This window comes from Pelodiscus sinensis, chromosome 24, assembly GCF_052426305.1.
Source record: "Pelodiscus sinensis isolate ZL-2025 chromosome 24, ASM5242630v1, whole genome shotgun sequence".
Taxonomy (NCBI): Eukaryota; Metazoa; Chordata; order Testudines; family Trionychidae; genus Pelodiscus; species Pelodiscus sinensis.
The window spans coordinates 9,429,938-9,447,805 of NC_143075.1; the positions used below are offsets into that span (position 1 = coordinate 9,429,938).

The 17,868-nt window shown below is 51.2% G+C and overlaps 1 protein-coding gene across 2 annotated transcripts in view; it reads left to right on the forward strand.

The window, feature by feature from the left end:
- Window positions 1–17,868, forward strand: part of DVL1 (dishevelled segment polarity protein 1) — a 225,404-nt gene that overhangs the window by 93,841 nt on the left and 113,695 nt on the right. For both annotated transcript variants that reach the window (XM_075906879.2, XM_075906880.2), the window contains exon 2: window positions 5,578–5,647. In XM_075906879.2, coding sequence (XP_075762994.2) covers window positions 5,578–5,647 — 70 coding nt within the window. The remainder of the gene's footprint in view (window positions 1–5,577; window positions 5,648–17,868) is intronic.

The following is a 17,868-nucleotide window of genomic DNA, read 5'->3' on the forward strand; positions in this document are numbered from 1 at the left end:
AACCAGTGGTTCCCAACCTTTTTTTGCACATGGACCCCTTTTCAATCTACTAAAATTTCATGGATCCCCTCCCCTTCCCTGCGGGAGAAAAAAAACTTTTCTTTTTCTTTTCCTTTTCTAAGTGGTGAGCCTGATCTTTATTTTTAAACTTTTCATGGATCCCCCTGCAGTACCATCCACAGACCATAGATTGGGAACCACTGCTCTTGACTGTACCACTCCGCCTGTACACACTGCTCATGCTGGATCCGTGGCTGGTAGTATGGGTGGGTCTGTGCATGGTCAGCTCTTGAATGGGGAGAACCAAGAAGTGAGTGGTAATGGTACTGAACCCAATGGGTGATTTTTCTCTTGTGAGCCCGCACTGTGAAGTAATGCCCCTGATTGATGTTAGATGTTGATCTGGGCTTCTGTCTTCAGGGGTCCCACAGGCAATATTTGTAGGAGCAGAGGCCTTAACCCACCTGTTCTGTCCAAATACTAACTTGGGCCGTTACATTTTGTCTCCTTACGGGCCTGATCCATCAACTTAAAAGGCTTTGGATTATTAGGCCCTAAATTGCCTGCTGTCTGCCCCATTGATGCTTGGATTGAGATACAACATTCCTTTTCACTCTCCTCCCCAAAGTACCTTGAAGTGTTTCTGCATGCTGCTAAATGCCTGCTGTACAGGCAGAACATGAGAATGGCCAGACTGGGTCAGAGCAAAGGTCCATCTAGCACAGTATCCAGTCTGCTGACAGTGGCCACTGCCAGATGCCCCAGATGTGGGAAGGAACACAACAGATAATTCCTCTCCTGTCATCCATTTCCAGACAAGCAGAGGCTAGGGACGCCATCCCTACCCATCCTGGCTAATACCCATTGATGGACCTAACCTCCATGAACTTATCTAGCTCTTTTTTGAACCCTGTTAAAGTCCTGGTCTTCACAACATCCTCTGGCAAGGAGTTCCACAGGTTGACTGCGCTGCCTGAAGAAAAACTTCCTTTTGTTTGTTTTAAACTTGCTTCCTATTAATTTCATTTGATGAAATTAATATTTGGTGAAATTTAATTTGGTGAAACTTCCTAGATGGCTGGACTCATTCGTGACTGTAAAGAGTTTGGGGATGATATTTGCTATTCGAGTACTTCATGCCTTTTAATGCCATGCAAAGATGAATAGGGCACAGGAGCCTTGTCCAAGTAGCTGGGCCATGCACTGCAAAGGTGCGGGTGGAGGATGGAGGAGAATCATCATCCCCACCACATCGCCTCTGTGAGTGGATCTGTGCAGCCATGGATCCTCTGAGCCTTCGTCCAGCTCTGTTAGTCCTGGCGCAACCCTACTCCCCACTGGTACATTGAAACCACAAAGGTTTGGGTGCCAGGGATCCTGCATCCTGGCATAACACATTGCCCAATCTCCTTCTGTTCCTTCAAATCCCTTGAAACACAACAGTCCTTTCCTTGCTAGCCGACCCTGGAGCAGAAATGGAGCAGGGAGCGAGCCAGAGGGTGGAGGCAGATGGAATGCGTCAGACTCAGAGCAAAGGTGACTGCAAATGGAGGTGAAAGCCAGACTAGACTAGATGTTCAATATCGATTAGTTGAATAGTCGAGTAACCTCATGAGTTCTTATCAGTTAGTCGACTATTCTGTAGTCCCTGGGGGCGGGGGCGGCAGCCAGTGCACTCTGGCTCCACTCCTGAGGAGTCCCCTGCCACTCCATGCAGGGTGCCAAGCGGGAGCTGGTCCACGAGGAGAGCCAGTTCAAAAACCAGCTCCCCTCACAGACCAGCTACCTGGTATCCTGTGCTACTGCCTCTGATACAGAGGCAGCAGCAGCCCCTGTTCGGGGGGTGGGGGTGGGTGCGGGTGTGTGTGTGTGAGAGAGAGAGAGAGAAATGCATGTATTATAGCATTAACCTATAAGCTTTTAGTTATTGGATAATTGGTTAATTGACTACACTATTACATCCCTAGTCTAGGCAGGGCAAAGCCAGGATAAAGGTGCAGGAAAGCAGGGAGTTCCTGACCAACATCAGGAAAGGAAATGGAGCTGGGCCACCGGAGCTTAGAGGGGCAAAAGGAGAGAGGGAAGGAGAGATTGCAGGGGACAAGGCATTTGGTCCCCAGAGGGAAGAAGGCCTGGTCCAAGCAGGAGTAAGGCTATTCTGAGGCTGCCTTCCCCCCAGCACAGTGTGTGTCTTGTGGAGTGGACTGCTGGGTGTGGGGGTTGGATGTCGGAGACTTTGGGAAGACCCATAGATGAGTCAAGTCCCCTTGTAGGCTAACTGATGTCCAAGGTTTGCTGCTGTTTTACTGCACCGCTATAAAGCAGCAAGTGGGGGACATGGAAATAAAATGGTCTGTGAAATCGACCTGCGTCACTCCCCTTCAAAGAAGCTTTTGGGGGAGGCAGGTTTTGGGGGAGGACACTGTCTTGCTGTGCTGCGGGATTGCGTAAGGGGGTAGAGAATGGGAGGCAAAGCGTGGAGATTTGATACTGGCGTAGCATTCACTTCTAGGTTGTCCAGGTTGGACCTCCCTGGTTTGGCACCCTCGGAACCTCGCTGGTCCTGAATGAGGGAATTTGCCGGATTAGGGGAGGTCCCCTGCCCCAGGGCTTCCAGGATACATCCTATGGCTGGCTGCACTCTAGCCCCACTGCCACTGGGCTGCAGCCCTGCTGCAGGACTTGGGGTCGGGTTGCTGACGCCAGCCAGCTGGGGCTCTTCGGGACGGAGCTCCCCAGCCACCACAGCCCCGCTTCTGGCCCACCTGGCTGAGGCTTCTTGGGGATGGGACTCCGCCGCTGCTGCGCTCAGCTGGGGACGGGGCTCACTGGCTGCTGCGGGCCCCGCTGCTGCCACATCCCGCCAGGGCTCGCCTGCGACTCGGCTCTGCAGCTGCCCTGCTTCTGCCGTGCCAGGACGGGGCTCCGCAGGAATGGGGCTTGCCGGTCCCATTGTTGCCCTGCCTGGCTGGGGCGCTCCAGTGCTGGAGCTCACCAGTCTGATGGTGGGGCTCCCTTCTGCTGGATTGCCAGAGTGGTTCACATTCCTGGCTGCCGGGGCTCTCTGGTCCAGCCACGTCCATGATCCTGCTGGACCACGGATGTTGCCGGACAGTCCTGAATGTAAGAGGTTCCACCTGCAGTGTAAGGCTTTGCCTGCACTTAAAAGCTCAAAGCGCAGCTGTAGCACCACTTTAAACTGTCAGTGTGGCCATGGCATGAGCGTGGGAAGAAAGCTCTCCCAGTGCTTTGTGTAAAGCACTTCCAAAGAGTGCTAGAGACACGGCTCCCAGCACATAGTCGGGTTCACACGGGCGCTTTACAGCACTGGGAACATGTGTTTTCACACCCCTGATCCAGAAAGTTACAGTGCTGTAAAGTGCCAGGGTAGACTTAGCCTCAGTACTAACTAGAAGTCGATGCCCTGTTATCTGCTTTGTGGCCTATTCGTAGGGCCCTATCAAATTCCTGGTCCCTTTTGGTCAGTGTCACAGACCTAAGGTTTTATAAATGATATGTTTCGTGATTTCAGCTACTTAAACCTAAAATTTCACAGTGTTGTATTTGTAGGAGTCCTGACCCATGAGGCAGTTGTGGGGAGGTGGCAAGTTTATTGTGTATGTGTTGTGGGCGGGGCGGTACTGTTACCCTTATTTTTGTGCTGCTGTGGGGGTCGGGAGGGGGTGGCAGCGCTGCCTTCAGAGCTGGGCAGCTGGAGAGCAGTGGCTGCTGGCTGGGAGCCAGCAGCGGTGCAGAAGCAAGGATGGCCTGGTGAGTATTGCCACCTGCATTTCTATGCATCTGCTTGCGAAGCTGGGGCCTCAGTCAGCAGCCGACACAGTCAGGCCACCCAGCTCCAAAGGCAGCACAGAAGTACGAGTGGCAATACCCCAGCCCTTCTAACATAGGTTAGGACCCCCAATCTGAGGAACACTGGTGTCCCCTATGATGTCTGTTTAGCATAGGTAAGGCCCTACAAATTTCACAGCTGTGAAAAATGTGTCTCAGACCATGAAATAAGTCCTTCCCCGGGAAATCGGATGTCTTCCTGTGCCTAGGAGTGCCCCATCCAAGGGGGCTTCTTAGCTCCTACTAGGCAGTAGAGGGACAGGACTTGCTCATCTCCTGCATAGCTGCTGGGGGTGAGGAGAGACCAGGCAGATCCGCCTCTGCTGCCTCCCTCTGCTGCAGGATGCTCTGTTCCTGGGGGAAAGGGGTGCAGCGCCTTCTGCAGCCGTGAAGAGAGAGAACAAGTGTTGCCCCTCCCAAGCAGGCCAGGACTAGCAGTGAGGAGCCCAGGGAAAATCAGACCCACCACCCCGTCTTGGAACCCCCGTGGCTGCAGGAAACTGTGGTTGCAGCCTTCAGAATCCAGCACAGAGGTGAGGATGGCAATCCCATGACCCCTCCACAGCCGGTTTGTGACCCTTCCCCCTCTCGCCACGATCTCCTTTTGGGGTGTGACCCACCGGCTACGATCCTGTGAAATTTCAGTTTTTAAACTGCTGAAGATGTGAAATTTACCGATTTTTTCAAACCTAGTATCGAGTAAAAGCACATGAGCCTAGATGCCATGGTCCTGGGAGTGTTTTCCATGGCTGTGAATTTGGTAGGGCCCTCCCTGTGTGAAATGCGTCTCGTGTTCTCTCTCTGCGCTTGAGCCAAAGCATTTTGAAGTCCGTGAAAAGCCTTCAGTGGTTTTGAGTCTGTAACTCGTCATCCAGGCTCCTCCTTGGTGCTTCGGTCGCTCTCACAAACCCAACTAAAATGTGTGCCTGGCCCTTTGCAAGCCTGCTCATATGCCTTCATAACGGGTGGCGGCCACAGCTTGATGCTCATCTTGGCCTTTCTCCCAGATTCCACAATCACTAAGATAAACAGTCCCCAGCTGAAATAACATTTACCGAGACTTCACCTCTGCACATCCTGGACTCTGTAGCCAGAGGGGAGCGGACAGCTTGTCCAGTAGACACATTCACTGACCTGGCCAGCGTTTTTTACCCAATAGATGAATAGCTGTCTTCTAGATGCCAGGAAATGCATCAGAGCCAGCACAATTCTTTCTATTGCACTAGATGGCTTAGGACAAGGGTGGGGAAACTTTTTTTGTGTCGGGGGCAGCTGACCCACAGAAAAATCAGTCGGGGGCCACTTACAAGTGAGAAACAAAAAAGAAAAACCAAATCCTCATTGATGAGACTCTCCCCCATATTCCCCTTGCACACCAGAGCCTATGGGGGCCAGGCTAGGAGATCTTGTATGCTGCAGCCCCATGGTGGGACAGTGCAAGGAGCTGGAATGCAAGGTGGGCTCTGCAGTGCTGGGGAAACCCCAAGCCTGGGGTGGGTTGCGGCTCCTGGGTCTTATGTTCCCCACTCCTGACTTAGGAGATGAACAGAACAAAAAGCAGAGGAGTACAGTTATGCCCCCTAAAGGCCTGGAGCATTACTTACAGTGGATGATCTCAGTGCTACATTGGAATGACCAGAGCAAAGAACAGTTCTGATGTCAAGGATTAGAACCTGTTAAAAGCTGCCTCCGATGCTGATACAAGCTCTCGATGGTTTTATTTTTCAGGGTGGTGAAGGAAGAGATCTCGGATGACAATGCAAAGCTACCGTGCTTCAACGGAAGAGTGGTGTCCTGGGTAGGTTGGTCTGCATGTCTGTGTACATGTGCTGCGCGGTGGCTCGGATCTAGATCAGCTTGGATATGTGCACAGCTGGAAAGCACTGGCCACATGCCAGCAAACCAAATCAGGCTATCACGGTGCAGGAATGTTCGTCTCCTCCCTGCCAAGACTCTCTAGTTGTTCGAGGCACTGTCTCAAAGTCTGCTTTTTAAGAATGTATGTGCCTTTGCAAGAGTGTGGTCATCTGTGAAGAGCAACAAAAATGATTAAAGGTCTAGAGAACATGACCAATGAGGGAAGACTGAATGAATGGGGGTTGTTTAGTTCGGAAAAGAGACGACTGATAGCAGTTATCAAGTACCCAAAAGGGTGTTACAAGGAGGAGGGAGAAAAATTATTCTCCTTAATCTCTGAGGATAGGACAAGAAGCAATGGGCATAAACTGCAACAAGGGAGGTTTAGGTTTGACATTAGGAAAATTTTCCTAAGTGTCAGGGTGGAAAAAACTGGAATAAATTGCCTAGGGAGGTTGTGGAATCTCCATCATTGGAGATATTTAAGAGCAGTTTAGACAAACACCTGTCAGGGGCAGTCTTCATGGTGCTTGGTCCTGTCGTGAGGGCAGCGGACTGGACCTGATGACCCCTCGAGGTCCCTTCTAGTTCTCGTATTCTAAGATTCTATGATTCATGTGGGAATAGCTTCACTTACATGAGTGATCACACAGCCACCAGTGGGGCTGTTTGCATGAATAGGGTTACCCATAACTTTGTGGAATTGGGCCCAGGCTAAGTCAGTAGAATTGAGTATAATTGTTTCTTTAGGCCACAATTTTCAAAAACAAGATGTGGAGGTGGCAGTTCAATTAGTGGCCTCATTTTCAAAAGTGCCAGGCACGAAGGAATTGTCTAAACTCCAAATATATTCTGCATTGCAAAAATCAGGCTGTTTGTGATGTGTCTAAATATCCATGATTGAAAATGTTACCTTTTAAATTATAAGCTACTTGCTTGTCATTCTTATTTCCAGAAGCATCCAGATTGTCAGTGGCAAGACTTAATTCAATTTAGGAGGATCTCTGTGTTTTTGCATGTGACTACAAACTGGACAAATGCGTACTGATTAGGTTTTCAGTTGCTATTTCAGATTGATTTTTCTGCATTTTTTGGGGGAAGGGGGTGTTTCTAATTTGCAAGGACTTCAGTATTGTACCTTCGTCTCAAAACTCTGATCTTCAGATCCATTCCCCCCTCCTAATTCAGTTTGGAATGTTTTCAGCTCCACAAGTGTGGAAAGGGGAGAAGAAAACTACATTTTATTTTTGCTGCACTAGAACTTCAAAAAACGATCAAAGGGATTTTTTTAACACTTTATGTTCCATACTCTAAAGCAGGGGTCCCCAGCACGGTGCCCGGAGGCCGCCCGCCCGCTGGGGTATTTATGTGCGCCTGCCTAGCACCACCCCCGGGAGTGCGGCGCATGTGCGGCCCCATCCACGGGCAGCCTGGCAGCCCCGCGCAGCGCCCGCCACCCAAAAAGTTAGGGGACCACTGCTCTAAAGAAAGCATCTGAGAGAATGTGCATTCTAGAGCTATGGAGTAAATACTGTCTAATTCATAGAAGGGAAAGTGTGAAGTGTAGTGAGAAATGTGCTGGCGCATAACAAAAGAATAGGTGCATCTTTTTGTCCATTGTACATGACTTATGATAGGTAGAGTTCTCTTGAGTAAGTCTGTCTGTCTGATTTTTGGAGGGGAGCAGTTTTAAACCTGCTTTGATAGCTATTGATCTAGAAGAAGCTTTTTTTTTTTTCATTTAAATACATGTGTACTAGGGGATTTCCCTGGCATTTCTCAGGTCCATAACTGAAATAACTTTTGTTTTTCTTCATTTAAATCATTGCTCTGGAGTGGGACTGGGGAGGAAGGTTTCACTATGTAGGCTGCCCCGGGGAGAAGACAACCTCAGCAGCTTGGGGCCAGGTGAGAAGTGTCTGTCTATATCTGCTGTAGCTACAGCGTGTACAGCCAGAAAAGGGATGCCAGCTGGGGGATGGACAGATGCACAGATAGGCAGACACACAAGCAGACAAACTCTCTCAAGTATATAGCACATAGCTGTCCATTTCTTCCCCCTCTCCGCCTTGCTGTCCCAATGGGATTATAGCTGTTCCAGTCATCATCTCTGGCACTTTGCTGCCCCCTGTGGTCATTATAAAGTATAACTGTTCCTGCTAGCAGACCTCTCCCTTATTATTTTATGAGAAACAGTTCCATTCCAGGCACATCCCATTGTCCAGGCACAACCAAACCCTGACCTTGCTTTACGTTACGATAAGAGGAAGCTGCATACCAAATTCAGTGGTCCTAGCTCTTAGTGTTTCTTGAACAAACAGACTCAGACACAGACACACAAACTCTCTCAAATGTAGAGTCATGCCTGGAGGCATCAGACAAGATTTGGGCCGCATTGTACTAAGCACAGTGCGTACACACAATGGGAGATTTTGTCTCTTATCATCTTAATAGACAGTCAGGCAAAGGGTAGGAGGGGAAAGAGGCGGGGGGAGAGGGGGCGTGACGTGACTTTCCCAGAGATATAGAGCAGATGAGTGGCGGAGTTGGAAATAAAGCTCAGATCTTCTGAGTGCCAACCTAGTTCCCCATCCCCCAATCCACACATCTCTCATATTCTTGTTTCTCTTAATCAGTGTGATACAAAGGCCCTTTTGTAGCTGTCTAATTGTAGCTATGACTTACAATCTGCTGCGTGTTATATCTATCTGCAGCCCTCCAGGATGCTTTCCATCCTGTGCACGGGTGACTGGCTCTCAGGGCGGCACTGAGCAGTGAGAAGCCAGGCTGAGAGAGACTCTCATTGCATAGCTGGTTTGTCCGGCCCTGTACCCAGCTCTGCCAATGGATTGTGGTTGGCTTGGCAGCAATACAGAACCAATCTTCCCTGAGGCTTACCATGCAAGATACCCTCCTGCCCGGCTGGGAAACGGCTTGGCGGTTTAGAGGCCGGAACTGTGCCATGTTTTTGTTTGTCAGACCATTTTAGGAAGCTGTCGCTGTGATTCGCTGTAAGTTTGTAACTCTCAGGGGACAGCTGACAGTGACGTGCCTTTCACTGCCAGGGAGGGGCTCTTCTGAGCCTTAAGTTCTGGGGGCTTTTCCTTTTTATGGCAAAAAGGCTCTAACAAGCCAATGCCTGTTTACGGTCCTCTTTGAGACTATTCAGCCTCTGTGAGAGGCCAGATAACCTCCTGTTGGTACCGAGCTGAAGATGAGAATGCTAATGAATGCATAAGAGTCGGCCTGTAATTTAATACTGATTGCATAACAAGGAGCAGTTGTCCCAAGCCCCTCAATACCGAAATCTGGAAGGGGTGGGGGGTACCATTCGCCCCTGCACACCCGAACAACACAAGCTCTGTGCAAGACTCCAAAGAAGGGCTTACGTTGGACTTGTGTGACGTCCGTTTGCCCCTCTGCCCCATTCTGAGCGTCTAAATACAAGGCACAAACAAACGTGCTGTTCAGATCTTGGCTGTGACCGGTGTGTCTGACAGGAATTGCCAAGGATTCACTACGGGTTGGACCTCCCTGGTCCAGCACCCTGGGGACCTGACTGGTCCCAAATGAGGGGATTTGCCGGACCGGGGGAGGTCTCTTCCCTCATGACCTGTGCTGCCCCCAGGCTAGGGCTCCAGCCCAGCCCCACTGCTCCCCCAGTCTCCTGGGGCTCTCCAGCTACTGCTGGGAACGGAGCACCTAGGCCAGAGTGCTGCAGCCAGAGCCAGGGCCGGAGCTCCCTGACTGCCACTGGGGATGGAGCTCCCCGGCCACTAGGGCCACAACGGGGCCAAGGCCGGAGCTCGTTGACTGCTACCCTGGCTGTCGCCTGGGGCTGGAGCTCCTTAGCCCCTGGGGCCAGAACTCCCCACCACTTCCATCTGCACCCCCCCCCCCTCAGCACGAGTCTCCCGGCTGAGTCAGCCCCTCCCTCGTCCTCATGCTCCTGTCCCACTGCCAGACCTCCCTGTTCCTGGGCTCTGTGGCCCTGGCTATGGCTATGGCTATTGCTGGACCAGAGAGGCCTGATGTAGGGAAGTACAACCTGTACCAAGCGTGCTCCGTGACATTTGTTACTCCAGTCTGTGGGGCTGATAGGTAGCCAGTGTCTCCAGGACTGCCCAGAGTTAATAAGTAGTCAAACACATTGCTCTAGGGTTATTTTAATGAGGAGAATCCAAGCAGGCAGGTTCATCTGGACCCAGCAGTAATGCCAAAGAGACTTATACTCCAGCCATTGCCGGCTGTCTGCCATGAGCCATTCAGTGCAGCTGGCTGTGTGGGGATGGACTTTGAACCCTCTAGTGTACGGGTCAAAATCTCTAGCTGGTGTAAATGACCCTAGCTCCGTTGCTTTCAGCTGAGCTCTGCTGAATTTTATAGCAGTAGAGGATCCGGCCTCCACTTATATTTCTCCTGCCCCAAAGAGAGCACCGGGGCCTAACATATTTCAGGACCTTAGTTGTCTCACCAGAAACACCACTGAGGAAACCTGTCTCTGCATCATTCACAACCTCCCTGGGCTGCTCAGAGAGAGGCTGGGCCTGTTGGCGCGAAGACGTGGCTGTAACAGTCAAAGGAGCCCCAGGTGGCATGGCGTAACCTGCAGTGGAAGGCCCTGGGGCTGTCTGTAGTGGAAGGAACGTGCCATGTGTTTTTGAAATGTCCGCTCGTTTGCGGGAGGGGGGAGCGTTGTTGATGAAATACTGGTGCGTCCGCGTCAGCCAATACCGGACGTAATGCCTGACTGAGAGAAAGCGGCTACTCGTGTTCGTTTTGAGCTTGGGACGGCTCCTGTGTGCGGCTGATTGAGTTTCGCAGTTCTCGTTTACGAGAGCAGGATTGGGCCTGTCGACGAGTTTGTCGTAGCTCTGGTCCACAGTGTCCTGTTTTAAAAGGGACACCTTTTAAACGGTTCGGTCGCTGTAATCCTACAGTCCCGTTTTGGCAAAGCACATTCTGTGGGGTAAATCCACCTGGGCTCGCAGAGCATTTAACCCGGGGTTGACCCTCAAACGTACGTTCAAAGGCTGTACGGAATGGGGACTGCTAATGTTAAAATGGCTGCAGCCCAAAGTGGGAAAGTTCCCCAGGCTTTAAACAGTTGGGATGTCAAATCCCAATTAATCATTTAATTGGTTAAGCATTAGGCTGATCTAACTGTTAACTGGTTAACCCACTAAGCAGGGTCCAGGCTGGGGACTGCTTCTGCTCAGCTGGAGCAGCCACTAACCCTGCACTGGGGCTGGCTGCCAGCTCTCGGCCCTTGCCAGAGCAGCCCCTGCCTGAGGGGCATCCATGCCTGCCACAGACAGGGGTTGCTCAGGACGAAAAGAGCTCCTGCCCGCAGTGGGCCCCTGTAGGGCTGGAGCAGGCCCTCCCCCCCCCGTCTGTGGCAGATGGGGAGCTGCTCCAGCCCCCATCGGTTACTGGTTAACCAGAACTGGAAAGCATTACCCACTTTTAGGGTGATGCTTACCGGTTAACCGTGTAACCAGTTCACCTTTCCCATGCCCATTAAATAGTCACGTAAAAGCAAAATACAAGCCAGCACTTTGTCACCGAGAAATGTTGATTTAAAAAGCTGTTTATATAGGGCCCATGCAGTTTGCTTTGTGTTCCGTCCTTGTGGCCCTGAAGCCCTTGATGACTAATTTTTCAAAGCAGACTAGAGGATTTATTTAGGTAGTGAAACCCTTAGATGGCTTTGAGAAGCTCAGCTACTATCCCCACAAGTGTGTTGTTACAAATCCTTGATGCTAGCAAGTAATCAAGGGAGTAACTAAGCAAGAAGGGACTATTTCAAATATCTGCCTTCATAAAATCTCTGTTTGTGCTACATAGAAAAAGTAACTGTTCCTGTTTTTCGAGTGTGGGCTTTTTTTTTTTTTTTTGCATTGGAGAATAAAGCAAACATTAAATGCTGATGATCCAGTCAGGCCAGCAGGCTAGAGACAGACAGGAGACATCTGGATAACGCAGGGGCCCTGTTCTGTTTGGGTTCCAGGACTGTGCCCATCATTGTGGTGTCTGAGGCTGTGTCTACACTGCCACTTTCAGTGCTAAAACTTTAGTGGTTCAGGGGTGTGAAAAAAACACACTTCAGAGCGATAAAAGTTTTAGCATTGAAAAGCACCTGTGTAGACAGTGCTCTGGCTGATAAAGCTACAGTCCCTTCTTTGGGGTGTCTTTTTATCTCGGGGAGAGCTCTTCTCCAGCAGTAGAAAGTGACTGCCCTGCCCTTCACACAGCGCTATGGCAGCAGCACTGTAACGTGTGAAGTGTAGACATATGAGTGCCTGATGGTGCTCTTCTCTCTGAGCGGGTAACAAGGTTCTCTCTAATTTTTTCCATCCGTGTATAGAATAAATTTTGTTATTTTCCCCACGGCATGCACGGATGTGCACCACCACCAGTAGAAACATACGCTGCTGGCTCTGGGAACTGTGAGTGTGCGCTAATTAGCGGAGTGACGCCTGAATCACTTCTGGGTGGCCGCCCCAGTGCACCGCTTCCGGGGAACACTGGTGGGTCCTGAACTCGTGTTAATAGACACTGCCTGGTTGGAGGCCTGTTCTTTTGCCTAAGCACGGGAGGGAGCTAACGGTCCAGTAAATCTCTTCCCCATAGCAAGAGACATCAACCACCCTGTCATGCTTAAATGCCAGCTTGCTGGATTACGTGCTGCTTACCCCGCTTGTACCTGAATTTGCAGCTGTGCTGCTTTGCCCTCAGTCTTGCTGCCAGAGGTGCCTGCATCCTACTGCGTTACAGCCCCTGTGCTGAGGCAGGAAGCGGAGTGCCCCGGCCCGCTCTCCCTGAGCCCTGTGTGGCTTGGGCCAGGGCTGGACTTGAAGCGGAGCCCAGCGGGCTGGGAGATGGGTAACAGGGCCAGCAGAGCAGGCTGCTGGGTTGCTCGAGACTCGCCACCGCGGTGAATGCAGGGGGACCAGACTCCTGCTTGCCTCGCTGTGCCAGCCCTACCCCAGTATGCCCCAAGGCCACCCTTGGCCCTGCAGCTAACATGGGGGACCATCCATTCATGAAGACGTGAGTTGTGCTCAAACAACCTCATGACACCATCTATGCGTTTTGTTAGTTTAGTCTCTAAGGTGCTGCCAGACTACTGGTAAGTGTTTTAAGTGTTTTCTATAGGATGGTTCAGGTGGCTGCTGCAGGGTCCCCCAAAGTGCAGGGCCTGGAGCGGCCACTTCAAACCATCCTGTGGGTGGGATGGCTCTGGGTGCAGGAGTGTGAAGGGCTCTGGCTGGGGGTGTGGGTGCTAGGATGGGGTTGGGGTTGAGGAGCTCAGGGCTGGGACAGAGGGTTGGGGTGCAAGGGCTCTGGGGTGGGACTGGGCAGGAGTAATTTGGGGTGTAGGAGGGGTGCTCCAAGTTTGGGGAGGAGCTCTGGGCTGGGGGTGTGGGCTTTGGAATGGGGCCGGGGATGAGGACTTTGGGGTGCAGGTGGGGTTCAAGGGGGGACAGGATAGGGGCCTAGACTTACCTGGGTGGCTCCCAGCGGGGATGGACTCCTTTCTGCCGCAGCAATGGTTTGGTGAGGGTTCTCTCACCCTGCTACAGTCCTGAGCCCCTGCTTGGGGCTTTATGAGAAGTCACATGGTTGCACAGCTTGGGGGAAGATATGGCCATCACCCTACTTTACAAGTAGAGAACTGAGGCACAGGAGTGCAGTGACTCACCTGGGGTGACGCTAGGAGCCTCTGGGATTTGAATGCAGCTCTCCTGCATCCCGACCCAGTTCCCCGTCCAAAGTCGTCCTTCCCCTTTCTTATACTGGGGATGGAAAAATGTAGTCGATTAACCAACTAACGGATAAGCAAAAGCTTATTGGTTAATGCTCTAGGCTACACGCATTTCCCCCCTCCCCACTTGCCAGTACATTTTTTTAGCAGGCTGGCCAGGAGGCCGGCTCAGTCCTGGCTTGCGACAGGTCTAGGACCTACCCCCGCTGCAGCTCTGCATTTAAAGTATATTAGGAGCCGGGCAGGCAGGGACCCCAGCTCACGCCGGGTCCGGGAGTTCAGCTGTCCCCATGACAGGAGCTGCTGCCACCCTGCGCTGCTGTCTCTATCAGAGGCAACAGCATGGGGCGGCAGGCGGAGCCGGTCCACAAGGGGAGCTGTTTTTTAAACTGGCTCCCTGCGTGGACCAGCTCCCACCTGGCACCCCATGCTGCTATCTCTGATACAAAGGCAGCAGTGCGGAGTGGCAGCGACTTTCTCAGGAGCGAAGCTGGAGCACACTGGCTGCCAGCCCCGCCCCCAGGGACTATAGAATGTCAACTAACAAATACGAATTCGTGAGGTTACTCAACTATTCAATTAACCGATATTTAACATTCCTGTCTTAAACCGGAGCCTCACCACCAGAGGGGCTGCTTGAAGGAGGAGTGAATTTTTTTAGCTTAATGTTTGATTTATTTTTTTGAGCCTTCTAATGGGCTCTTGATTAGTAGCACTGGAATGTGACGGGGAAACGCTGCGGCTCATTGAAAGGAAACAAAGCGAGACTAAAAATCCTACCAGTCTCCAACGATTTAGACATCAAGATGTACTTGAAAAAATAGAAACAAACGTCAAAAGCTTTCTGTTTTAATTGGGCTCATGAAAAATGTCGGTGACGGTTTTTTCTGCCAGCTAAGGTAGGCTGTGCGTGAACTGTCACAAAGGGGGCGTTTTGATGTTGCTGTTAAACACAGAGGGCCCAGTCCTGTGAGGTGCTGAGCATCAATGGCATAACTCCCAATGATTTATCTAGTGCCGAATCAGGCTCTGCAAGCCTCCTTCTGTGCCATGGACTTCTATGGGAGCAGGACAATGTAGGATGAGTGGCAAGGGATTGGTGCCTGGCAGGATCGGGGCCTGATCTTTAACCCATTTCATAAAGTTCATGAGTTCTCATGGCTGGATGAGATACTGAGAAACCCCTTTGTCAGACCTGACGGGGAAAGCCTGGAGTGACCCCTGGTCTCTCTTTACAGACAAGATCAGGAATATCCATGTTGCCCTAGTACTATTTCATCCATTCAGAGACCTTCAAGCCTCCCGTCTGTGGGTTATGGGGGGCACCTGCAATGGCCGCCATTCTCAGCCTGAGAGCAAAAATGCAGTAGGACCTTCTGAGCAGTGGAAAACATGGGATTTCCCTCAAGGGAGAAGCAGAGGTGGTGTCCCTATGTGGTGGGGTAGCGGGCAGCACAGCAAGGTTCTAACCGTGCAGAGCGCCATGTGGACAGGCCGGTGATGCAAAGACCCTTCTGCAGGATCGGGACCTTACCCGCTCGTTCTGTGTATACCTGGGAGTACAGGCAGTCCCCGACTTACGCGGATCTGACTTATGTCGGATCCGCACTTACGAACGGAGCTTTTCTCGCCCCGGAGCTCGCGGGCGGTGGGACCGCCCAGAGTGCAGTGGTCCCGCCACCGCGTTCTCCGGAGCGAGAAAAGCTGCTCCGGGTCTCCCTGGTGTGCTGGGGGGAACTCCCCAGCACAGCAGGGAGACAGGAGCAAAGCCGCAGAGGCAGCGGGACCTCTGTGCCTCCGCGGCTTTGCTCGGGTCTCCCTGGTCTGCTGGAGGTGGGAGGGGGGTGCACACCCCCCCCCCCCAGCAGACCAGGCTTTTGTTGCGGGACGCCTGGGGTAGAGCAGGTGGGGTGCTGCCGGGTTGGTCCTGCGGGGACCTACCCAGCAGTGCCCCAGCTGTTCTGTCCCAGGAGTCCAGATTCAGCCGCTGTTGAAACTGATCAGCGGCTGATTCCAGGAAGCCGGGGGCAGAGCAACTCTGCCTAGGGCTTCCTGTAATCAGCCGCTGATCAGTTTCAGCAGCAGCTGAATCTGGAGCCAGTTCCGACTTACATACAAATTCAACTTAAGAACAAACCTATAGTCCCTATCTTGTACGTAACCTGGGACTGCCTGTATTCCATACAGAATTACATTCCAGGGGCTTTAAGGCTGCACATTTTTAGTAGGAAAGGCTGAATTTCAGATTGCCCGCTGCTTTGTGCAAGCATGTTACATGGGATGGCATAGCATTTCTCAACATGGGGGTTAATTAGTATGAATTCATGAGTCTATACAGATCTTTGAATCTGTCAGTGGCTGAAAGGTCTCCTGGAAGGTCATCCAGAAAGATGAGTTGCAAGGAAGAAATCACAAACCCAACTTTTAAAGAATTAAATCCCATGGAAAAGGAACCGCTTATGAAAAGCAGTGTTTGCAGCTCCGAGAAACGTTGTGTCTGTTTCTGAAATAGTTTCCTGCATTGATTTCAACTTTCCTAAACTACTGAAACTCCCAGGAAGAGTCTTAGGCTCTGTCTAGACTACAGGCTTCTTTTGGAAGAAGCTTTTCTTGGAAGAGATCTTCTGGAAAAACTTCTGCTGAAAGAGCGCTTCCATACTGCAAAAGTGCATCGAAAAAATGATCTGCTTTTTCAAAAGAGAGCATCCAGACGGAATGGATGCTCTCTTGCATGTAAGCTGTGATTGCTATGAATGGAATGACTGCCAGGGCACCTGTGCTTTTTCCTCGTTCCTTTTCTTCCGAAGGAACTGCCTCTTCTCCATCCACACACAACTGTTTGCGAAAGAGCTCTTTTGCAAAAAGACTTCCTCGTAGAATGAGGATTACCAATGCAGGAAAAACCCTTCTGTTCTTTTTATTTTCTTGCCGAAGAATGCAATTGCAGTGTGGCTGTTCCTCAAGTTTTGTCGGAAAAATGGCCATTTTTCTGACAAAACTCTGTAGTGCAGGCATACCCTTATTTCTGTCTGGGCTTGTAAGGATCTTAGTAGAGCTGGATTGTGCATGACTCCTCTGAACCCACAAGCCAAACCTTGTAGGGGATGCTCATCACTAAAGGCTAGTCTATACTTGATAAATTTGACACTGTTACTCTGGACTTGAATAAAGACATTAACTGATTGGTGCATTACAAAGCCAACTTCTCCTGCCTTTGACACCCACATATTCACATCAAGAGCTATGAATGAGACACATCCAGTCCATTTAATTAGATTAATGAACACGGCACTTCTACAATTGACAGGCACTTCTTTTGCTGTTATATATACTGTGGATTCTGTTATTTTCACTTCATCTCATCTGATAAAGTGGGTCTTAGCCATGGAAGCTCATGACGCTGAATATTTTTGTTAGTCTCTAAGGAGCCACAGGTTGACTCGTTATTTTCCAAAACAATGATTCCAGAATGCTTATCCCAGAATCCAGTGGATTAAATTTAATTGGGAAAAGGCACCTGATTCTGGCTAGGGATGTAAGCAAGGAGTCGACTAGTCGACTAACAAGTAAGCCTAGGCTTATCGCTTAGTCTAGTCGACAACTCGCATTTCTCCTCCCTCCTTGCCGTCTCTGCGGTGATGCCTGCCCTCCCCCTGCGCTGCTCCCTCTGATATCAGAGGGCAAGGGGGGCAGGGGACGCTGCCGCACAGCAGCCTCTGTCTGCAGCAAGCCTGGGTCTGCCATGGGCGAAGGCTGCTCCAGCAGCAGCCCCTGTCTGTGGGGGGGTCCCAACAGACAGGGGCTGCTGCTGGAGCAGCCCCTGTCCACAGCCAGCCCGGGCTGCTGCAGACAGAGAGGCTGCTGTGCAGCAGCCTCCCCTTCTCCCACCCCCGGATTCCTGACAGACAGGGACTGCTTCCGCCCCGCGCTGCTGTCTCTGTATCTGCAGCTGGTCTGCATGGGGAACTGATTTTTAAACTGGCTCCCCTCATGGACAGGCTCCCGCCTGGCACCCTCCATTGCTGCCTCTGATACAGCGGCAGCAGCGTGAGGTGGCAGGGGGCGCCCCAGGAGTGGGGCTGGAGCACACTGGATGCTGGCGCCGCCCCTGGGTACTATAGAGTAGTCCACTAACCAACAGGAATTCATGCAGTTAGTCAACTATTCTCTTACCCGGTAGCTAACCTCCCTAATTCTGGCATAAGAGTTTTATAATTAGTTTGGTAAATTTCCAACTGTGGACAAACTCTTGACTGTTCCAGACTTTTCTTCCATTCCATGTGCTGATAAGGTAAAACCCCACTGAAGAGCTGGGGATTATGCTGGCTAGCTTGAGCTAGTCTTTGTTTGCAAATTGTTTTTTTCTTACATTGTTTGTCGTCCCCTTACCAAAG